Below are 25,396 nucleotides of genomic sequence, written 5' to 3'. Positions count from 1 at the left end.
TTAAAAAGAGAATGAGATCAATCTGAGATGCCTCTGATTGTAAAGTGCGTGCTGTCATTGGAGGAGGGTCACCAAATAGGCTCATTTGAGCTCCATTACAGCAAAGGAATGTTGAGCTAGGTACATAAGTAGTCTCTGGACATCAAGGATCTAACTGTCCAGGCCATCAACAGGAAGTGGGGATTAAAACCTCAGGACAATTAACAGGAAATTTCACCTCTCAAATAATGAACAATAATCCACAGAATTAAAAGTGAAACACTTGGCTACTGGGTTGTCAGGATTGGGTCTATGGCCATGGACCATCCATCCAGTAGTAGATCCTATCCCACTGGACCACAGTGAGTGAATTCTCAGATTGGTATTGGGAAGGAAAGATCTTGGTGTTGTGGTAAGCACAAGTATTGGTCCTTTTTTTTTTTTTTTTAGATTTTCAAATTGACCTTAACATAAAACAAGCCTAAATTATGCAGGAATTTATAACCATAGCCTATAAGATCATAGAAAACCAAATATATTAGAACTGAGAGGTTTATGATTGATTTAATGTTTATACTTTAAAATAACTGATATTTTAGCTCAACAGACGCTCATTCTTCCAGCACAAAAAAGCATATAAGATTATAAAATCATTATGTTCAAATTAGTTTTTCTTAGATAAATGTAATGTAATTGAATGAAATACTGATTCACTGGATCTGCGTGCCACATTAATCCGTAATGATTTCACATGACATCCACTAATTGAAGCCATATCTTTGGTTTCTGGATTAATTGTTAAATATCCTTGACATATTATGAGGAGGATGCTGTGATGAAGGGGCTGGGTGCTCAATCTAAACTTAGTGATTGGAGATGGTTTGTTAATAGATTACATAATTAGCTAATATGTTAGTCAATCTAGATTTTTCCTGTAGGTATCCATGTCTTTAAACCTATCAAAAACATAATATATCCTAAAATAGAAGACCAAAAACCCTTTATCTTATCTTAACCTACTTTAAAAACAAAATCATTACCTTCTAAACAATAATTTAAAAAAACATTCCTTAAAGGGACACTGACAGGCCCAATTAGCATATTTAGGTATATATATGTCAGTACAGGTCTTCTAAAGTCTATTAAAATCATCTAAGTAGCCCCCCTGTCCACCTTATAAATACCGAAATATAAAGTTTTATAAACTGCTTGTCCGGTCACCAATCTGCCCAAGGGGCGGCGTTTCATGTCAAAATGCGCCCAGCCAGCCGCTCCCAACTGCTGTTCTGAAGCCCCGCCCAGCTCATCAATATTCACTTAGCTGGGCGGCGGCCACAACTCTCCCGACTCAAGTGCCCGGCGCATGCGCATAAAGCAGAGGCTGCAGCGCTCTGTACGCAGGCGCGATGTGACCCCGGCCGGGCGCATGCGCTGAAGATTGGACGGAGGACGTGCCCAGAGGATTGAATGGGCCATGCGCAGGATCTTGAGTCGGGAGAGTTGTAGCCGCCGCCCAGCGAAGTGAATATTGATGAGCTGGGTGGGGCTTCAGAACGGCAGTTAGGAGCGGCTGGCTGGGCGCATTTTGACATGAAACGCCGCCCCTTGGGCAGATTGGTGACCGGACAAGCAGTTTATAAAACTTTATATTTCGGTATTTATAAGGTGGACAGGGGGGCTACTTAGATGATTTTAATAGACTTTAGAAGACCTGTACTGACATATATATACCTAAATATGCTAATTGGGCCTGTCAGTGTCCCTTTAAATACTTAGTCCGTCATTAAAACATATTGTCGGAATATAACATCTTATTTTCAGGCAACATATTATAATGACAGCACAAATAAATGCATGTTGTGTTTATAATCCATAAGAAAGAATACAGTAGTCAGGCTTAGAACCGGGTGTATGCAGAACTGTGGAAGGGAAGGAGGGGGGGGGGGATCAGGGTCATAACCATGGACAAATACAAACTTGTATGTATGCACAAAAAAAAATCACAATAAATCACACAAACATATACATATTGTTAATATAGACATATATACATATATTCACATGCAGACATATCCAGTATGCACATACACACATACACGCACACACACTCAGTGAAAAACATTCACACAGGTCCCCTTTAAGGACATATTTAGTATAAATAAATAACACTGTTCAGAACTACAGGCACATTAAGTCACATTACTTATCAAGAAGATGTAAGTGTGACATTATTTGGGTAGAAAACATAAGGAAATGTTATAAATTTGCATTATTGTCCTGATTTGAAAATATTGATTGAAAATCAATTGATTTGAACATATTGCTTACCTGTCTGTGTAACCAGGCATCACTTTCATCCTCGTGTTTCTGTGGAAAAATGAAAGATACGGAATTGTTTAGTCACAGACACACCTGGTGAATATATTTCATAGATTTGATACTAAAGTCTAGAGTTCACCTCCACCGCCCACAGCCATCTGACTGTGCAAACGAAAGGGTGATTAGGATCTTTGTCGATACAGTTGTATTGCCCCTTAAAATATGAAGCTGATTAGCGGTTGTTGTACGGTCGTCTTACAATGCAAATGACAAGTACAGATAAGCAAATATATAATATTATTTGGTGCTATCTAAAATATCAGTTTTTCGACAAAAAACGCAGACAAACGCTACCATAAGACACAAGTCCCCAGGACAAACGCAGGGAATTATATCCGTGCAGTGGGGATCTTTCCATTAATGACATGAAGTCAGAAAATCGCTATTGATACAATTCCTTAACATAGTAGCACATTTATTAAGACTGCCATTTTAGACTCTGGTCTTAATAAAGCCCCTGTACTGGCGGAGGATGCGCTGCAGTTATGTAGAGGCGCCGACCTCTCCATAACTTCGGCACATCCAGCGCCAGTTCTAAATGTAAGACAGCTTCCTTAGGCCTCTTTCACACGGGCGTCATGTTTTTTGCCCGGATAAGAGGCGGGTGCGTTGTGGGAAAATGCGCAATTTTCCCGTGCGAGTGCAAAACATTGTCATGCGTTTTGCACTCGCGTGAGAAAAATCGCGCATGTTTGGTACCCAAACCCGAACTTCTTCACAGAAGTTCGGGCTTGGGATTGATGTTCTGAAGATTGTATTATTTTCCCTTATAACATGGTTATAAGGGAAAATAATAGCATTCTGACTACAGAATACATAGTATAATAGTGCTGGAAGGGTTAAAAAAATAAAAAAGTTAACTCACCATATCCTCTTGTTCGCGTAGTTCGTTCCCGGTCTGTTCTTTGCTAGCTGTGGGCTTGGGCTGAATGACCTGTGGTGACGTCAGATCACATGCTCCAATCACATACATGGTGCATCACCATGGTGATGGAGCATGTGATCTGACGTCATCAAAGGTCCTTTAGCCCAAGCCCACAGCTAGCAAAGAACAGACCGGGAACGAACTACGCGAACAAGAGGATAAGGTGAGTTAACTTTTTTATTTTTTCAACCCCTCCAGCACTATTGTACTATGCATTCTGTAGTCAGAATGCTATTATTTTCCCTTATAACCATGTTATAAGGGAAAATAATACAGTGAATAGACTGTCACCTAGAACCCATGCGTGAAAACTTGCTTGCGGATGCTTGCGATTTTTACGCAACCCCATTCACTTCTATGGGGCCTGCGTTGCGTGGATTATCGCACAGCAACGCACAAAGAGGAGCATGCTGCGATTTTCACGCAACGCATAAGTGATGCGTGAAAAACACCGCTCATGTGAACAGCCCCATAGAAATGAATGGGTCTGGATTCAGTGCGGGTGCAATGCGTTCAACTCACGCATCGCACCCGCGCGGAATACTCGCTCGTTTGAAAGGGGCCTTAGTGTCTTACATTTAGACCTTTTTCTACACTTGAAACAGGCGTAGAAAATGGTAAATGAGACGGGCCTGCGGGTGCGTGCCCGTCCCCGCCCACACCATACCCCCAAAATTTTAGGCCTGATGTGAGCGGGTCAAAGTCACAGATAGTGGCACAACTAACTAACTAATCTGCGCCTGAAATACGAGTATTTCAGTATAATAAATGACCCCCATATTCTTTAAAGTGGCCACAGTGGTGGAGCTTCACTTTAAAGGGGTTTTCCGACTGTTCTATGTTGATAATCTATCCCCAGTATAGATCCTCAGGATCTGACCGGTGGGAGTCCGACACCTGGGACCCCCACCAATCAGCTGTTTGAGGAGACCACTGTGCTCACCCTAGGTCAGTGACGTCACGTTCATCTGTCACCTGGCCTAGGCGCAGCTCAGTCCCATTGAAGTAAATGGGGCTGAGCTACAATACCAAGCGTCGCCACTATACAATGAACGGCGCTGTCTTGGTGAGCTGTGAGGAAGCTGCAGGGCTCATCGGAGTGCCGCAGCCTTCTCAAACAGCTGATCAGCAGGGGTGCTGGGGTTGGATACCCACCGATCAGATACTGATGACCTACATATTCTGAGGATAGGTCGTCAGAAAAAAATAATAATGGAAAACCGCTTTAAAATTCAGGAAAAAAAATAAGGAACCCAAAATGAATAATTTCCCAAGATAACATGTGAGAAAGCTTTATCAGCGAGGCACAGGCATTTTTCTCATTGATCATCTATTACAATGCTGAGAATAAATGCAACTACAAACCATTCTTTCTGAAGAGAAAATGTAAGATAATGCCGCGAAAATCATTATTGTCAGGATGGAAATGGCTAATGATTTCCAAAAAGAAGCTGAAATCAATGAATATGAAAGTGAGTGGTCACGGCAAATTTCCAATGCTAATTACTCAAGCCTTAAGTGAAATGCCAGAAAGACCAAGAATTACCTATTAAAAAAGGCATATCTGAAAACGGGGAAAATATTAATTATAGTAGAAAAGTAATATTAGTAGTAATCTCAAAAGAATATTACACGTATATGGGAGTTTCAGATTTTTTTTCTTTAGTTAAAAATCACAAATAAATATATTTCCCAGCATAAAACTAGAACAAATATTTTCTAACACTGGACTGTATCTGTTAAATTAATTGTCCTGTCATCACAGATTTAAAGAGGACCTGTCACCTCTCCTGACATGTCGCTTTTAGGGCTCATTCAGGCGAACGTAAGGGCTCTGTGCCCGTTTTGCGGACTGCAAATGGCGGGTCAAACCTTTTGCAGAACGCAGGCACGGATTGGAAGCCCACTGAAGCACTACAAGGAGTGTCCTATCTTTTGCCATATTTTGCAGATCATGGACCCATTCAAGTCAATGGGTCCGTATCAGTACCACGGCCCGAGCTATTTGCGGTCCGCAGCATGGGCATACATCCCTTACATTTGTGGGCCCTTAGTAAATACTTGTATTCTTCTGGAGTTGGTGCTTTATTGGAGACTTCTGGTAATTACTTCATTTATAAACTTCTAATAGTAAGAATAGAATGACACAACATAGAGTCATAAAAACAGACGTTCCAGAATTGTTATTACATGGACAATACAAGTAGGTGCTAAAACTGACATGTCAGGAGAGGTGATGGATCTTCTTTAACTGTATGAGAGCCCTGCAGGTCTTTGAGCAAGACATGATCATTACTGTCAGCCTGTGGACACAGATGAAAATGGTTCTGATCTCCCATAATGAATCTCCCATAGACTGCAATGGTAATTAATTACAGTCTATGGGAGAATCCATCAAAGGATCACATGATAAAGTCCCCTAGCGGGACCTAAAGGGAATGTGTCATCAGAAAATGACTTATTGTTTAAATTACCTTGCTATGTTTAACTTACCGTATTTTTAAAGAATTTTTGGTGGTGTTATTTTTAATTTTCCATTTAAATATCTATATTGAAATAAAAAACTAAAAATCCTGCAGTTTTTGCACTAGCCACTAAGTCTAATAAAAGGCGCTACTTATTGATCTGTACAGATCACTTTACTGTAGTTATATATTATTCTAAACTGACCTGTAATAATAAGCGTTGTAATCCCACACGGTCTTCTTTCCCTGTGCTGGTGTCCGTGCGCAGGTGCGGGATTTCAGCGCTCCTGGGCAGTAACGTTGGGGCTGGAAAGAGGGCATTATTGGATGTGGATGTGGTGCTGGGCTCCAGGGGAAGGGGCACGGCTGGGCTCCAATGGTGATAGGGACAGCCCCTTGGTCATTAGCATATTAATAAAATCTATATTTTTTTTAATATAAACTAAATCATTGATAGTAGTAACACAAGTATATTTAAAACATGCTGAAAGAGACCGAACTGCACATATGAACGCCCCTACCGACAATCCTGGTGACAGAATCCCTTTAATAACTAGACCAGACAGACCAAAGTAATCAGCAGATGTGTCAGATGTCAGCTATATAGAATAATGCCAGAAATAACAGAGAAGGCTAGATCTACAGAGCCTTCATTTATCACAGATGGTCCTGTCACATTCCTAAAACTTTTCCGGATTATTTAGGCAGCTGTAATGAGGCTTTGTGCCTGGAACAATGATTTGCTGAGTCCGCAGTCATATAGGTAACTAGTAGGGATCGCATTTAACCGATTTACTCATTACTAGAGGCTATGATTTACTGATTGATTGTTGAGTGTTATTTCACCGAATCGTTTGCTTAATCGGTTCCCCACCTAAATATTTTTAGATGCTATCGGATTATCATGGAATGTATGCCTTGACGGCTGACTTTCCCTTTCTCTGCTGTCAGTACAGTGCTAGTACGAGCTGAACAGTCATATCTTACTGGTTTCTAGAGACACACTGTCTAAAAACCTACAGTCTATTCAGTTCAGTTGTAAGGCAACTGGGTTCACACCATTCCTACGCGCTGTAAAACGCTCAACAAGGAGAAACCAATGCTTCCCTATCGGCATGGTTCTCACCTGGGCATTTACAGCGCGTACGATCGCGCTGTAAAACGCCCGACGCCCCAAGAAGTACATGAGCTTCTTTGGGGCGTCTTGTCGCGCGTTCCCGTACATAGACTTTCAGGAACGCGCGACAATGGGCGTTCGCTTGTCTCTGTATGCGCGATTGCAAACGCTGGTACAATCGCGCATACAGAGCGCTCCATCACGAACGCTCAGGTCTGAACCCAGCGTAAAGGCTGTATCACACCTGACGATTTTTCGACAAATGATCGTTAATGAGTGTTCATCTGGCAGTGTAATACTGCCGTTGATTGCCTGATGAACGAGCAAGCGCTTGTTCATCGGGCAATTGTGATTATTAAGCACACTTAAAAAAATGTAAAACACGCAATTTGCAATTTTTTTGTCATCTTGTCCCCCCAAAAAAGTGATCAAAAAGTCTTACATACTACAAAAATGGTGCTAATAAAATTACAGTTCGTTCCGCAAAAAACAAGCCCTGATACATCTCTGTATTCGCGATGCGAAGAAAATTTTTATTTTTACAAATTTGTATTAAAGTTTAGCATCGCCTCATTCGTATTGAGCCACAGAATAAGTAAATCAGATCATTTTTAGTACATTGTGAACGCTGTGATATCAAAACCCCCCAAAAATTCATTTTTTTCTTTCCAATTTTGCTACACAAACATTTTTTTTCCCCCGTTTTCTAATACAAGACATGGTAAATTAAATTGTGGTATTAAAAAATGCATCTTGTCCCGCAAAAAATAAGCCCTCAAAAAGCTATGTGAACGGAAAAATAAAAAGTTATGGCTAATGGAACGTGGGGAGGAAAAATCAAAAATGGAAATAGGCCCGGTCTTAAAGCAGGTTGTTGTAAATACTATATTTGCATGTGGATCCTGATGTCATCCCTATTCAGGAGGGAACCCTCTTTAATATTCTTCAGGCTTATGCTTATTGCCTCCACTTTTTCTCATCTTGTATTTCTCAGCTGTTGCTGTATAGCAGTAGGTTGTATTGACAGAACTCAAGCAAAAATCAATAGTGCCCCTTGCCCCTAATTTGTAATTTGAAGAACATTCATTACTCCAAATAACACAGTCATTTCGGAAAGTGACTACATTCCACAATGTAGTCAACATTCGCCTCAGCGCTCCATCCATCATTCAGGTGTCACAATCCAGTCTGTTCTATTCATTTTTTTTTTTTGTTAGAAAACTAGATCCCAGTAGAAAAAAGATTCATTCACCTTTGTGCAAACTCCGGTAATGGCATCACACAGTGTCAGAATGGAGATATTCTGTGCCCTGTTTAACCAGTTGACTGCCACCTTGGTATTGGTTGCCCACTTCACCATAGTTATATAGTATTCTCTGCAACAAGAAGAGAGTAAAACAAGTTGTTAACTGCCAATGCAAAGCCTCAGAATATTAGTAAATCACTCATCTATTGCATATACCTTGCTCGAATGTGGTCATGAAAATGCCTTACTGATAGAACAAAAGTGGCCTGAGCCGAGCCACAGACCAAAAGAACTCTGAAGTGACCATTCCAATTTAGCAAAGAGTCAAAGAGCAACTTTATTGGGCAGATCTAAAAGCTGTTTCCTCATATACAGGTCCTTCTAAAAAAAATAGCATATTGTGATAAAGTTCATTATTTTCTGTAATGTACTGATAAACATTAGACTTTCATATATTTTAGATTCATTACACACCAACTGAAGTAGTTCAAGCCTTTTATTGTTTTAATATTGATGATTTTGGCATACAGCTCATGAAAACCCAAATTTCCTATCTAAAAAAATTAGCATATCATGAAATGGTTCTCTAAACGAGATATTAACCTAATCATCTGAATCAACTAATTAACTCTAAACACCTGCAAAAGATTCCTGAGGCTTTTAAAAACTCCCAGCCTGGTTCATTACTCAAAACCGCAATCATGGGTAAGACTGATGACCTGACTGCTGTCCAGAAGGCCATCATTGACACCCTCAAGCAAGAGGGTAAGACACAGAAAGAAATTTCTGTACGAATAGGCTGTTCCCAGAGTGCTGTATCAAGGCACCTCAGTGGGAAGTCTGTGGGAAGGAAAAAGTGTGGCAGAAAACGCTGCACAACGAGAAGAGGTGACCGGACCCTGAGGAAGATTGTGGAGAAGGACCGATTCCAGACCTTGGGGGACCTGCGGAAGCAGTGGACTGAGTATGGAGTAGAAACATCCAGAGCCACCGTGTACAGGCGTGTACAGGAAATGGGCTACAGGTGCCGCATTCCCCAGGTCAAGCCACTTTTGAACCAGAAACAGCGGCAGAAGCGCCTGACCTGGGCTACAGAGAAGCAGCACTGGACTGTTGCTCAGTGGTCCAAAGTACTTTTTTCGGATGAAAGCAAATTTTGCATGTCATTCGGAAATAAAGGTGCCAGAGTCTGGAGGAAGACTGGGGAGAGGGAAATGCCAAAATGCCTGAAGTCCAGTGTCAAGTACCCACAGTCAGTGATGGTCTGGGGTGCCATGTCAGCTGCTGGTGTTGGTCCACTGTGTTTTATCAAGGGCAGGGTCAATGCAGCTAGCTATCAGGAGATTTTGGAGCACTTCATGCTTCCATTTGCTGAAAAGCTTTATGGAGATGAAGATTTCATTTTTCAGCACGACCTGGCACCTGCTCACAGTGCCAAAACCACTGGTAAATGGTTTACTGACCATGGTATTACTGTGCTCAATTGGCCTGCCAACTCTCCTGACCTGAACCCCATAGAGAATCTGTGGGATATTGGGAAGAGAAAGTTGAGAGACGCAAGACCCAACACTCTGGATGAGCTTAAGGCCGCTATCGAAGCATCCTGGGCCTCCATAACACCTCAGCAGTGCCACAGGCTGATTGCCTCCATGCCACGCCGCATTAAAGCAGTCATTTCTGCAAAAGGATTCCCGACCAAGTATTGAGTGCATAACTGAACATAATTATTTGAAGGTTGACTTTTTTTGTATTAAAAACACTTTTCTTTTATTGTTCGGATGAAATATGCTAATTTTTTTAGATAGGAAATTTGGGTTTTCATGAGCTGTATGCCAAAATCATCAATATTAAAACAATAAAAGGCTTGAACTACTTCAGTTGTGTGTAATGAATCAAAAATATATGAAAGTCTAATGTTTATCAGTACATTACAGAAAATAATGAACTTTATCACAATATGCTAATTTTTTTAGAAGGACCTGTATTTCTATATGGTAAATGTGGATTAACAAATATTACAGGTGCCTTCTATTGGTTCCTACACTGATAGCCCTTAGTTGCCAACAGTCCTGAATTTGCAGTCACTGTCCCAAATTTTCAGAGACAATCCTGGCAAATTCAAGTGTCCCGTCCAAAAATGGGGAGGCCTATATAAGCCCTGTCCATATATGGGTGTTCCCCTGTAGTTGTGGGGTGTTCTCAGAGTGGGGTCTATTTGTCCCTAATTTAGGTAGGTATGGAAGCCTGTACTGCAATATGGGTCACTCTTTGCAATTCCATATGGAACTACTTTGACTGGCAAAACAATATTTGTCAAATGTAAGAGATTCAACACGCCAAGTAACATGACTTCTGTCATTTTACTGTATGGTGATGTCATCCTGCCTGCAGCTGGCAATCAAATAACATCACTTCCTGTTTCAGTGATGTCATAGTCTTGCCTCCTAACAGACTTCATGATACTGGTCACGGATAGAGTTGAGCGAACACCTGGATGTTCGGGTTCGAGAAGTTCGGCCGAACATCCCGGAAATGTTCGGGTTCGGGATCCGAACCCGATCCGAACTTCGTCCCGAACCCGAACCCCATTGAAGTCAATGGGGACCCGAACTTTTCGGCACTAAAAAGGCTGTAAAACAGCCCAGGAAAGAGCTAGAGGGCTGCAAAAGGCAGCAACATGTAGGTAAATCCCCTGCAAACAAATGTGGATAGGGAAATGAATTAAAATAAAAATTAAATAAATAAAAATTAACCAAAATCAATTGGAGAGAGGTTCCATAGCAGAGAATCTGGCTTCCCGTCACCCACCACTGGAACAGTCCATTCTCAGATATTTAGGCCCCGGCACCCAGGCAGAGGAGAGAGGTCCCGTAACAGAGAATCTGTCTTCATGTCAGCAGAGAATTAGTCTGCATGTCATAGCAGAGAATGAGGCTTCACGTCAGCCACCACTGCAACAGTCCATTGGCATATATTTAGGCCCAGCACCCAGGCAGAGGAGGGAGGTCCCGTAACAGAGAATCTGTCTTCATGTCAGCAGAGAATTAGTCTGCATGTCATAGCAGAGAATGAGGCTTCACGTCAGCCACCACTGCAACAGTCCATTGGCATATATTTAGGCCCAGCACACACACAGGCAGAGGAGAGAGGTCCCGTAACAGAGAATCTGGCTTCATGTCAGCAGAGAATCAGTCTGCATGTCATAGCAGAGAATGAGGCTTCACGTCAGCCACCACTGCAACAGTCCATTGGCATATATTTAGGCCCAGCACACACACAGGCAGAGGAGAGAGGTCCCGTAACAGAGGATCTGGCTTCATGTCAGCAGAGAATCAGTCTGCATGTCATAGCAGAGAATCAGGCTTCACGTCAGCCACCACTGCAACAGTCCATTGTCATAAATTTAGGCCCAGCACCCAGGCAGAGGAGAGAGGTCCCGTAACAGACAATCTGGCTTCATGTCAGCAGAGAATTAGTCTGCATGTCATAGCAGAGAATGAGGCTTCACGTCAGCCACCACTGCAACAGTCCATTGGCATATATTTAGGCCTAGCACACAGGCAGAGGAGAGAGGTCCCGTAACAGACAATCTGGCTTCATGTCAGCAGAGAATCAGTCTGCATGTCATAGCAGAGAATGAGGCTTCACGTCACCCACCACTGCAACAGTCCATTGGCATATATTTAGGCCTAGCACACAGGCAGAGCAGAGAGGTCCCGTAACAGACAATCTGGCTTCATGACAGCAGAGAATCAGTCTGCATGTCATAGCAGAGAATGAGGCTTCACGTCACCCACCACTGCAACAGTCCATTGGCATATATTTAGGCCTAGCACACAGGCAGAGCAGAGAGGTCCCGTAACAGACGATCTGGCTTCATGTCAGCAGAGAATCAGTCTGCATGTCATAGCAGAGAATGAGGCTTCACGTCAGCCACCACTGCAACAGTCCATTGGCATATATTTAGGCCTAGCACACAGGCAGAGGAGAGAGGTCCCGTAACAGACAATCTGGCTTCATGTCAGCAGAGAATCAGTCTGCATGTCATAGCAGAGAATGAGGCTTCATGTCACCCACCACTGCAACAGTCCATTGGCATATATTTAGGCCCAGCACCCAGGCAGAGGAGGGAGGTCCCGTAACAGAGAATCTGTCTTCATGTCAGCAGAGAATTAGTCTGCATGTCATAGCAGAGAATGAGGCTTCACGTCAGCCACCACTGCAACAGTCCATTGGCATATATTTAGGCCCAGCACCCAGGCAGAGGAGGGAGGTCCCGTAACAGAGAATCTGTCTTCATGTCAGCAGAGAATTAGTCTGCATGTCATAGCAGAGAATGAGGCTTCACGTCAGCCACCACTGCAACAGTCCATTGGCATATATTTAGGCCCAGCACCCAGGCAGAGGAGGGAGGTCCCGTAACAGAGAATCTGTCTTCATGTCAGCAGAGAATTAGTCTGCATGTCATAGCAGAGAATGAGGCTTCACGTCAGCCACCACTGCAACAGTCCATTGGCATATATTTAGGCCCAGCACCCAGGCAGAGGAGGGAGGTCCCGTAACAGAGAATCTGTCTTCATGTCAGCAGAGAATTAGTCTGCATGTCATAGCAGAGAATGAGGCTTCACGTCAGCCACCACTGCAACAGTCCATTGGCATATATTTAGGCCCAGCACCCAGGCAGAGGAGGGAGGTCCCGTAACAGACAATCTGGCTTCATGTCAGCAGAGAATCAGTCTGCATGTCATAGCAGAGAATGAGGCTTCACGTCACCCACCACTGCAACAGTCCATTGGCATATATTTAGGCCCAGCACCCAGGCAGAGGAGGGAGGTCCCGTAACAGAGAATCTGTCTTCATGTCAGCAGAGAATTAGTCTGCATGTCATAGCAGAGAATGAGGCTTCACGTCAGCCACCACTGCAACAGTCCATTGGCATATATTTAGGCCCAGCACCCAGGCAGAGGAGGGAGGTCCCGTAACAGAGAATCTGTCTTCATGTCAGCAGAGAATTAGTCTGCATGTCATAGCAGAGAATGAGGCTTCACGTCAGCCACCACTGCAACAGTCCATTGGCATATATTTAGGCCCAGCACCCAGGCAGAGGAGGGAGGTCCCGTAACAGACAATCTGGCTTCATGTCAGCAGAGAATCAGTCTGCATGTCATAGCAGAGAATGAGGCTTCATGTCACCCACCACTGCAACAGTCCATTGGCATATATTTAGGCCCAGCACCCAGGCAGAGGAGGGAGGTCCCGTAACAGAGAATCTGTCTTCATGTCAGCAGAGAATTAGTCTGCATGTCATAGCAGAGAATGAGGCTTCACGTCAGCCACCACTGCAACAGTCCATTGGCATATATTTAGGCCCAGCACCCAGGCAGAGGAGGGAGGTCCCGTAACAGAGAATCTGTCTTCATGTCAGCAGAGAATTAGTCTGCATGTCATAGCAGAGAATGAGGCTTCACGTCAGCCACCACTGCAACAGTCCATTGGCATATATTTAGGCCCAGCACCCAGGCAGAGGAGGGAGGTCCCGTAACAGAGAATCTGTCTTCATGTCAGCAGAGAATTAGTCTGCATGTCATAGCAGAGAATGAGGCTTCACGTCAGCCACCACTGCAACAGTCCATTGGCATATATTTAGGCCCAGCACACACACAGGCAGAGGAGAGAGGTCCCGTAACAGAGAATCTGGCTTCATGTCAGCAGAGAATCAGTCTGCATGTCATAGCAGAGAATGAGGCTTCACGTCAGCCACCACTGCAACAGTCCATTGGCATATATTTAGGCCCAGCACACACACAGGCAGAGGAGAGAGGTCCCGTAACAGAGAATCTGTCTTCATGTCAGCAGAGAATTAGTCTGCATGTCATAGCAGAGAATGAGGCTTCACGTCAGCCACCACTGCAACAGTCCATTGGCATATATTTAGGCCCAGCACACACACAGGCAGAGGAGAGAGGTCCCGTAACAGACAATCTGGCTTCATGTCAGCAGAGAATTAGTCTGCATGTCATAGCAGAGAATGAGGCTTCACGTCAGCCACCACTGCAACAGTCCATTGGCATATATTTAGGCCCAGCACACACACAGGCAGAGGAGAGAGGTCCCGTAACAGAGAATCTGTCTTCATGTCAGCAGAGAATTAGTCTGCATGTCATAGCAGAGAATCAGGCTTCACGTCACCCACCACTGCAACAGTCCATTGGCATATATTTAGGCCCAGCACCCAGGCAGAGGAGGGAGGTCCCGTAACAGAGAATCTGTCTTCATGTCAGCAGAGAATTAGTCTGCATGTCATAGCAGAGAATGAGGCTTCACGTCACCCACCACTGCAACAGTCCATTGGCATATATTTAGGCCTAGCACACAGGCAGAGGAGAGGTTCATTCAACTTTGGGTAGCCTCGCAATATAATGGTAAAATGAAAATAAAAATAGGATTGAATGAGGAAGTGCCCTGGAGTCCAATAATATATGGTTATGGGGAGGTAGTTAATGTCTAATCTGGACAAGGGACGGACAGGTCCTGTGGGATCCATGCCTGGTTCATTTTTATGAACGTCAGCTTGTCCACATTGGCTGTAGACAGGCGGCTGCGTTTGTCTGTAATGACGCCCCCTGCCGTGCTGAATACACGTTCAGACAAAACGCTGGCTGCCGGGCAGGCCAGCACCTCCAAGGCATAAAAGGCTAGCTCTGGCCACGTGAACAATTTAGAGACCCAGAAGTTGAATGGGGCCGAACCATCAGTCAGTACGTGGAGGGGTGTGCACACGTACTGTTCCACCATGTTAGTGAAATGTTGCCTCCTGCTAACACGTTGCGTATCAGGTGGTGGTGCAGTTAGCTGTGGCGTGTTGACAAAAGTTTTCCACATCTCTGCCATGCTAACCCTGCCCTCAGAGGAGCTGGCCGTGACACAGCTGCCTTGGCGACCTCTTGCTCCTCCTCTGCCTTGGCCTTGGGCTTCCACTTGTTCCCCTGTGACATTTGGGAATGCTCTCAGTAGCGCGTCTACCAACGTGCGCTTGTACTCGCGCATCTTCCTATCACGCTCCAGTGCAGGAAGTAAGGTGGGCACATTGTCTTTGTAGCGTGGATCCAGCAGGGTGGCAACCCAGTAGTCCGCACAGGTTAAAATGTGGGCAACTCTGCTGTCGTTGCGCAGGCACTGCAGCATGTAGTCGCTCATGTGTGCCAGGCTGCCCAGGGGTAAGGACAAGCTGTCCTCTGTGGGAGGCGTATCGTCATCGTCCTGCCTGTCCCCCCAGCCACGCACCAGTGATGGACCCGAGCTGCGTTGGGTGCCACCCCGCTGTGACCATGCTTCATCCTCATCCTCCTCCACCTCCTCCTCATCCTCGTCCTCCTCGTCCTCCAGTAGTGGGCCCTGGCTGGCCACATTTGTACCTGGCCTCTGCTGTTGCCAAAAACCTCCCTCTGAGTCACTTCGAAGAGACTGGCCTGAAAGTGCTAAAAATGACCCCTCTTCCTCCTCCTCCTCCTCCTCCTGGGCCACCTCCTCTTCCATCATCGCCCTAAGTGTTTTCTCAAGGAGACATAGAAGTGGTATTGTAACGCTGATAACGGTGTCATCGCCACTGGCCATGTTGGTGGAGTACTCGAAACAGCGCAACAGGGCACACAGGTCTCGCATGGAGGCCCAGTCATTGGTGGTGAAGTGGTGCTGTTCTGTAGTGCGACTGACCCGTGCGTGCTGCAGCTGAAACTCCACTATGGCCTGCTGCTGCTCGCACAGTCTGTCCAGCATGTGCAAGGTGGAGTTCCACCTGGTGGGCACGTCGCATATGAGGCGGTGAGCGGGAAGGCCGAAGTTACGCTGTAGCGCAGACAGGCGAGCAGCAGCAGGATGTGAACGCCGGAAGCGCGAACAGACGGCCCGCACTTTATGCAGCAGCTCTGACATGTCGGGGTAGTTGTGAATGAACTTCTGCACCACCAAATTCAGCACATGCGCCAAGCAAGGGATGTGCGTCAAATTGGCTAGTCCCAGAGCTGCAACGAGATTTCGCCCATTATCACACACCACCAGGCCGGGCTTGAGGCTCACCGGCAGCAACCACTCGTCGGTCTGTTGTTCTATACCCCGCCACAACTCCTGTGCGGTGTGGGGCCTGTCCCCCAAACATATGAGTTTCAGAATGGCCTGCTGACGTTTACCCCGGGCTGTGCTGAAGTTGGTGGTGAAGGTGTGTGGCTGACTGGATGAGCAGGTGGAAGAAGAGGAGGAGGAAGCCGAGAAGGAGGAGGTGGCAACAGGAGGCAAAGAATGTTGCCCTGCGATCCTTGGCGGCGGAAGGACGTGCGCCAAACAGCTCTCCGCCTGGGGCCCAGCTGCCACTACATTTACCCAGTGTGCAGTTAGGGAGATATAGCGTCCCTGGCCGTGCTTACTGGTCCACGTATCTGTGGTTAGGTGGACCTTGCCACAGATGGCGTTGCGCAGTGCACACTTGATTTTATCGGATACTTGGTTGTGCAGGGAAGGCACGGCTCTCTTGGAGAAGTAGTGCCGGCTGGGAACAACATACTGTGGGACAGCAAGCGACATGAGCTGTTTGAAGCTGTCTGTGTCCACCAGCCTAAATGACAGCATTTCATAGGCCAGTAGTTTAGAAATGCTGGCATTCAGGGCCAGGGATCGAGGGTGGCTAGGTGGGAATTTACGCTTTCTATCAAATGTTTGTGAGATGGAGAGCTGAACGCTGGCGTGTGACATGGTTGAGACGCTTGGTGACGGAGGTGGTGGTGGTGGTGTTGGTGGTACATCCCCTGTTTGCTGGGCGGCAGGTGCCAACGTTCCTCCAGAGGCGGAGGAAGAGGCCGAGGCGGCAGCAGCAGAATAGGCCGAGGCGGCAGCAGCAGAAGAGGTAGCAGGGGGAGCCTGAGTGACTTCCTTGGTTTTAAGGTGTTTACTCCACTGCAGTTCATGCTTTGCATGCAGGTGCCTGGTCATGCAGGTTGTGCTCAGGTTCAGAACGTTAATGCCTCGCTTCAGGCTCTGATGGCACAGCGTGCAAACCACTCGGGTCTTGTCGTCAGCACATTGTTTGAAGAAGTGCCATGCCAGGGAACTCCTTGAAGCTGCCTTTGGGGTGCTCGGTCCCAGATGGCGGCGGTCAGTAGCAGGCGGAGTCTCTTGGCGGCGGGTGTTCTGCTTTTGCCCACTGCTCCCTCTTTTGCTACGCTGTTGGCTCGGTCTCACCACTGCCTCTTCCTCCGAACTGTGAAAGTCAGTGGCACGACCTTCATTCCATGTGGGGTCTAGGACCTCATCGTCCCCTGCATCGTCTTCCACCCAGTCTTGATCCCTGACCTCCTGTTCAGTCTGCACACTGCAGAAAGACGCAGCAGTTGGCACCTGTGTTTCGTCATCATCAGAGACATGCTGAGGTGGTATTCCCATGTCCTCATCATCAGGAAACATAAGTGGTTGTGCGTCAGTGCATTCTATGTCTTTCACCGCTGGGGAAGGGCTAGGTGGATGCCCTTGGGAAACCCTGCCAGCGGAGTCTTCAAACAGCATAAGAGACTGCTGCATAACTTGAGGCTGAGACAGTTTCCCTGGTATGCATGGGGGTGATGTGACAGACTGATGGGGTTGGTTTTCAGGCGCCATCTGTGCGCTTTCTGCAGAAGACTGGGTGGGAGATAATGTGAACGTGCTGGATCCACTGTCGGCCACCCAATTGACTAATGCCTGTACCTGCTCAGGCCTTACCATCCTTAGAACGGCATTGGGCCCCACCATATATCGCTGTAAATTCTGGCGGCTACTGGGACCTGAGGTAGTTGGTACACTAGGACGTGTGGATGTGGCAGAACGGCCACGTCCTCTCCCAGCACCAGAGGGTCCACTAACACCACCACGACCATGTCCACGTCCGCGTCCCTTACTAGATGTTTTTCTCATTGTTATGGTTCACCACAACAACAAATATATTATTTGGCCCAATGTATTGTATTCAAATTCAGCGGGATATAAATTTGAGGCCTAGTATTTAGGCGCTGGGTGACAGGTATGGGTTTAGTGCCAGAATTAGACTTGGAAATACACAGTAGCGGGTGTGTGTGAAGTTATTCTGAATGACCCAATGTGCACCTTGAATATTATATACCCTTTTAGGGATAGATTTCAAATAGCTCTGATATAGCAGAAACCACTAAATTATGAAATTGCTAAATTGGGAATTGTATTTCAACCCAGAACAAGAAATGTGCTTGAACGGACACTAAATAACTCGCCCAGCTACAGCACTAGGGACAGATTTAGCGGGATATAAATTTGAGGCCTAGTATTTAGGCGCTGGGTGACAGGTATGGGTTTAGTGCCAGAATTAGACTTGGAAATACACAGTAGCGGGTGTGTGTGAAGTTATTCTGAATGACCCAATGTGCACCTTGAATATTATATACCCTTTTAGGGATAGATTTCAAATAGCTCTGATATAGCAGAAACCACTAAATTATGAAATTGCTAAATTGGGAATTGTATTTCAACCCAGAACAAGAAATGTGCTTGAACGGACACTAAATAACTCGCCCAGCTACAGCACTAGGGACAGATTTAGCGGGATATAAATTTGAGGCCTAGTATTTAGGCGCTGGGTGACAGGTATGGGTTTAGTGCCAGAATTAGACTTGGAAATACACAGTAGCGGGTGTGTGTGAAGTTATTCTGAATGACCCAACGTGCACCTTGAATATTATATACCCTTTTAGGGATAGATTTCAAATAGCTCTGATATAGCAGAAACCACTAAATTATGAAATTGCTAAATTGGGAATTGTATTTCAACCCAGAACAAGAAATGTGCTTGAACGGACACTAAATAACTCGCCCAGCTACAGCACTAGGGACAGATTTAGCGGGATATAAATTTGAGGCCTAGTATTTAGGCGCTGGGTGACAGGTATGGGTTTAGTGCCAGAATTAGACTTGGAAATACACAGTAGCGGGTGTGTGTGAAGTTATTCTGAATGACCCAATGTGCACCTTGAATATTATATACCCTTTTAGGGATAGATTTCAAATAGCTCTGATATAGCAGAAACCACTAAATTATGAAATTGCTAAATTGGGAATTGTATTTCAACCCAGAACAAGAAATGTGCTTGAACGGACACTAAATAACTCGCCCAGCTACAGCACTAAGGACAGATTTAGCGGGATATAAATTTGAGGCCTAGTATTTAGGCGCTGGGTGACAGGTATGGGTTTAGTGCCAGAATTAGACTTGGAAATACACAGTAGCGGGTGTGTGTGAAGTTATTCTGAATGACCCAATGTGCACCTTGAATATTATATACCCTTTTAGAGATAGATTTCAAATAGCTCTGATATAGCAGAAACCACTAAATTATGAAATTGCTAAATTGGGAATTGTATTTCAACCCAGAACAAGAAATGTGCTTGAACGGACACTAAATAACTCGCCCAGCTACAGCACTAGGGACAGATTTAGCGGGATATAAATTTGAGGCCTAGTATTTAGGCGCTGGGTGACAGGTATGGGTTTAGTGCCAGAATTAGACTTGGAAATACACAGTAGCGGGTGTGTGTGAAGTTATTCTGAATGACCCAATGTGCACCTTGAATATTATATACCCTTTTAGGGATAGATTTCAAATAGCTCTGATATAGCAGAAACCACTAAATTATGAAATTGCTAAATTGGGAATTGTATTTCAACCCAGAACAAGAAATGTGCTTGAACGGACACTAAATAACTCGCCCAGCTACAGCACTAGGGACAGATTTAGCGGGATATAAATTTGAGGCCTAGTATTTAGGCGCTGGGTGACAGGTATGGGTTTAGTGCCAGAATTAGACTTGGAAATACACAGTAGCGGGTGTGTGTGAAGTTATTCTGAATGACCCAATGTGCACCTTGAATATTATATACCCTTTTAGGGATAGATTTCAAATAGCTCTGATATAGCAGAAACCACTAAATTATGAAATTGCTAAATTGGGAATTGTATTTCAACCCAGAACAAGAAATGTGCTTGAACGGACACTAAATAACTCGCCCAGCTACAGCACTAGGGACAGATTTAGCGGGATATAAATTTGAGGCCTAGTATTTAGGCGCTGGGTGACAGGTATGGGTTTAGTGCCAGAATTAGACTTGGAAATACACAGTAGCGGGTGTGTGTGAAGTTATTCTGAATGACCCAATGTGCACCTTGAATATTATATACCCTTTTAGGGATAGATTTCAAATAGCTCTGATATAGCAGAAACCACTAAATTATGAAATTGCTAAATTGGGAATTGTATTTCAACCCAGAACAAGAAATGTGCTTGAACGGACACTAAATAACTCGCCCAGCTACAGCACTAGGGACAGATTTAGCGGGATATAAATTTGAGGCCTAGTATTTAGGCGCTGGGTGACAGGTATGGGTTTAGTGCCAGAATTAGACTTGGAAATACACAGTAGCGGGTGTGTGTGAAGTTATTCTGAATGACCCAATGTGCACCTTGAATATTATATACCCTTTTAGGGATAGATTTCAAATAGCTCTGATATAGCAGAAACCACTAAATTATGAAATTGCTAAATTGGGAATTGTATTTCAACCCAGAACAAGAAATGTGCTTGAACGGACACTAAATAACTCGCCCAGCTACAGCACTAGGGACAGATTTAGCGGGATATAAATTTGAGGCCTAGTATTTAGGCGCTGGGTGACAGGTATGGGTTTAGTGCCAGAATTAGACTTGGAAATACACAGTAGCGGGTGTGTGTGAAGTTATTCTGAATGACCCAATGTGCACCTTGAATATTATATACCCTTTTAGGGATAGATTTCAAATAGCTCTGATATAGCAGAAACCACTAAATTATGAAATTGCTAAATTGGGAATTGTATTTCAACCCAGAACAAGAAATGTGCTTGAACGGACACTAAATAACTCGCCCAGCTACAGCACTAGGGACAGATTTAGCGGGATATAAATTTGAGGCCTAGTATTTAGGCGCTGGGTGACAGGTATGGGTTTAGTGCCAGAATTAGACTTGGAAATACACAGTAGCGGGTGTGTGTGAAGTTATTCTGAATGACCCAATGTGCACCTTGAATATTATATACCCTTTTAGGGATAGATTTCAAATAGCTCTGATATAGCAGAAACCACTAAATTATGAAATTGCTAAATTGGGAATTGTATTTCAACCCAGAACAAGAAATGTGCTTGAACGGACACTAAATAACTCGCCCAGCTACAGCACTAGGGACAGATTTAGCGGGATATAAATTTGAGGCCTAGTATTTAGGCGCTGGGTGACAGGTATGGGTTTAGTGCCAGAATTAGACTTGGAAATACACAGTAGCGGGTGTGTGTGAAGTTATTCTGAATGACCCAATGTGCACCTTGAATATTATATACCCTTTTAGGGATAGATTTCAAATAGCTCTGATATAGCAGAAACCACTAAATTATGAAATTGCTAAATTGGGAATTGTATTTCAACCCAGAACAAGAAATGTGCTTGAACGGACACTAAATAACTCGCCCAGCTACAGCACTAGGGACAGATTTAGCGGGATATAAATTTGAGGCCTAGTATTTAGGCGCTGGGTGACAGGTATGGGTTTAGTGCCAGAATTAGACTTGGAAATACACAGTAGCGGGTGTGTGTGAAGTTATTCTGAATGACCCAATGTGCACCTTGAATATTATATACCCTTTTAGGGATAGATTTCAAATAGCTCTGATATAGCAGAAACCACTAAATTATGAAATTGCTAAATTGGGAATTGTATTTCAACCCAGAACAAGAAATGTGCTTGAACGGACACTAAATAACTCGCCCAGCTACAGCACTAGGGACAGATTTAGCGGGATATAAATTTGAGGCCTAGTATTTAGGCGCTGGGTGACAGGTATGGGTTTAGTGCCAGAATTAGACTTGGAAATACACAGTAGCGGGTGTGTGTGAAGTTATTCTGAATGACCCAATGTGCACCTTGAATATTATATACCCTTTTAGGGATAGATTTCAAATAGCTCTGATATAGCAGAAACCACTAAATTATGAAATTGCTAAATTGGGAATTGTATTTCAACCCAGAACAAGAAATGTGCTTGAACGGACACTAAATAACTCGCCCAGCTACAGCACTAAGGACAGATTTAGCGGGATATAAATTTGAGGCCTAGTATTTAGGCGCTGGGTGACCGGTATGGATTTAGTGACAGAATTAGACTGGGATATGGCCAAAAAATAAACAGACTATTGCTGGTTAAATGCACTTGGTGTGACAGCTTCACCCTGATGTAGGCTTTAGCCAAAAAACAACCACACCATTGAGGGTTAAATGCACTTGGTGACAGGCGCAGCTTGCCCCTGATTTAGTATATGGCCAAAAAATGAACAGACTATTGCTGGTTAAATGCACTTGGTGTGACAGCTTCACCCTGATGTAGGCTTTAGCCAAAAAACAACCACACCATTGAGGGTTAAATGCACTTGGTGACAGGCGCAGCTTGCCCCTGATTTTGTATATGGCCAAAAAATGAACAGACTATTGCTGGTTAAATGCACTTGGTGTGACAGCTTCACCCTGATGTAGGCTTTAGCCAAAAAACAACCACACCATTGAGGGTTAAATGCACTTGGTCGCAGCTTGTGCTGGCGCACCACAAGACACAAAATGGCCGCCGATCACTTCAGAAAAATGTGACTGACAAACGGTCTGGGCAGCCTAAAAACAGTGAGCAATTGAGGATCAGCAGCTCAATGATCCACAGCTGCAGATCGATCAGTTAATCAAGTCCTTTGGAGGAGTTAATCTGCCTAATCTCGCCCTACTGTCGCAGCCGCAACCTCTCCCTACGCTAATCAGAGCAGAGTGACGGGCGGCGCTATGTGACTCCAGCTTAAATAGAGGCTGGGTCACATGGTGCTCTGGCCAATCACAGCCATGCCAATAGTAGGCATGGCTGTGATGGCCTCTTGGGGCAAGTAGTATGACGCTTGTTGATTGGCTGCTTTGCAGCCTTTCAAAAAGCGCCAAGAAAGCGTCACAAAAGCGCCAAGAAAGCGACGAACACCGAACCCGAACCCGGACTTTTACGAAAATGTCCGGGTTCGGGTCCGTGTCACGGACACCCCAAAATTCGGTACGAACCCGAACTATACAGTTCGAGTTCGCTCATCCCTAGTCACGGACAAAAATTCACATGGGGCCTGGGAAAGGACAGGGTAGGGACATTCAACCCATGAAGTCAAAAGCAGTTATGGGAGAGAATGCATGCTTGAAATAGAGGATTGGGTGCAGATAAGTTGAAAAAAGGTGGTAACCTGCAAAGATATTATGGTCAACTTGAGATGTAACCATTAAAATAGTAGTTAACTTTTTATAAAATAAGTTAAAAGATGTAACATGGGCAGAGCAGGTAAATTATGAGCTGCCATTATTGTATGTATGTTTCCTGCCTTATTTTTAATTTCATTAAAGGAGATGTTCCACAAAAATAGGGGGAGATTTAGCAAAACTGATGTAAAGCAAAACTGACTTAGTTTCCCAAAGCAACCAATCAGATTCCACCTTTCATTTTGCAGAGCTCCTCTGCAAAATGAAAGGTGGAATCTGATTGTTTGCTATGGGCAACTAAACCAGTTTTCCTTTACATCAGTTTTGATAAATCTCCCCCATAGTTTCTAGTTAATCCTAGCCTAATATTATAAACACTTTTTGCATTTATGCTTACTAAAATGGTGATCATTTCCATTAAGGTATAAAGTTAGAATATCGCCACCTGGTGTTCCTATTGAACAGCCATTCTGTGTCCAGTTCAGGAATTAAAGTAACGCTATTTCTCTTATTACTTGATTAGTATTTCTTCTGACCAATAGAGAAGACATTGCAGACACCAAAAATCCTTTTGCATATCCACAGGGGATAAAAAAACAAAAAACAAATCGCTGTTCATTAGTAACAGCAGGTGGTGCTATACTAACATCATTCCTGGAATATCTAGGGATATCAACATTTTTTTAAAATAAGACTTAATTCAAAAATGTTTCTAATAATGAGCTGCATTTAACTATAAACAATATTTTTTGTGAAACAACCCCCTTTAAGGTGTCCAATTTTGTGCTACAAATTCAATACATGACCACGTCAATGTTAGCTGAACTCTCAGTAGCCTGCAATTCACAGCATAACCACCGAGTGGCCTCATATAGACGCTCATAGCATAACCGACTCCTGACAGAATATTGCAAAATCATGCATTTTTATTTAAAGCAGGAGAATTTGTACCATTCATCTCGACATAGGTCAAGCCAGGAGGAACGGTAAGAAATGATACATCTGTGACTATTTTTTATGAGTTTTTTTAATCATACATATTTTCTATCGTAGGAAATCAATATGCCACTTTCTATACTACACGTTATATGGGATAACATACGCACCTAGGAATGATGATGATTGCATTTTTGGAAAATACTCCAAAACTTCTTCAAGCTTGGTCTCTGGACCACTGATAAATATCATTAGTACTTACAAGGAACTTGTATTAGCTTTATTTAATAAGCTTGCAGTCTGAGTCAGTGCTGATTGATCATTCAGGACTGGATGTACCATTCAAGTGCAAGGCTGAGCCAGATATTCCTGCACAAGCTGACATTTCTGATTAAAAGATGAATGTGCTGCTCTGCTAATGGAAATAGGAGAGTCCAATGCTGCAAAGTTTATGTATCAACATAAGTAAATGTCTGGTTTGATACATTGCACTGCTTCTTCGTGCGCTGTAGGGTAAGAATGATAATGCATGCATTGACTTGATTATTGAAGTAGGATAATAGCCGGTGCTGATTAATCCAGTGTAACATGAAATTACACTAATAAGGAGTTCTGATTATACTGAATATTTAATAGTCATGGATTATTTCTATTTATTATTTTCAAAAATGCAAAAGCTTTCATGGTAATCCTGAATTTATACAGCATCGCCAAATTATGTATCACCAGGCTTGTAAACAGAGGTCTGACTGAAAATTGTAGCCTGTACGCAATGTGAGGGCCCACCAGAGCGATTAGCTTGGGGGACACATGGGGGCAATGACCCCCATATTTTATGTCAGTTACTAGGCAGTATGTGTTTTCTGCCCCCCCCCCCCCCCGCTTCTTTTTCCCGCTCTTATTTTACAGGCAAATTTACCTCAAAGAAGAAGAATCCGGTTGGAGCTGGTTTTGTTTATGTTGGAGATTCTGTATGGCCACTGAAGAGGAGCTTCT

The 25,396-nt window shown here is 44.1% G+C and overlaps 1 protein-coding gene across 1 annotated transcript in view; it reads right to left on the bottom strand.

Moving 5' to 3' along the window:
- Nucleotides 1–25,396, bottom strand: part of LOC122939484 (dipeptidyl aminopeptidase-like protein 6) — a 397,047-nt gene that overhangs the window by 86,398 nt on the left and 285,253 nt on the right. Inside the window, exons 9-10 of the mRNA XM_044295552.1 lie at nucleotides 8,118–8,241; nucleotides 2,308–2,346 (exon numbers count right to left, since the gene is read on the bottom strand). Of these exons, the coding sequence (XP_044151487.1) occupies nucleotides 2,308–2,346; nucleotides 8,118–8,241 (163 nt within the window). The remainder of the gene's footprint in view (nucleotides 1–2,307; nucleotides 2,347–8,117; nucleotides 8,242–25,396) is intronic.

Source organism: Bufo gargarizans, chromosome 5 (genome assembly GCF_014858855.1).
Source record: "Bufo gargarizans isolate SCDJY-AF-19 chromosome 5, ASM1485885v1, whole genome shotgun sequence".
NCBI lineage: Eukaryota > Metazoa > Chordata > Amphibia > Anura > Bufonidae > Bufo > Bufo gargarizans.
The sequence above is the reverse complement of the archived record's forward strand: the minus strand, read 5'-3'. Positions and strand labels throughout refer to the sequence as shown.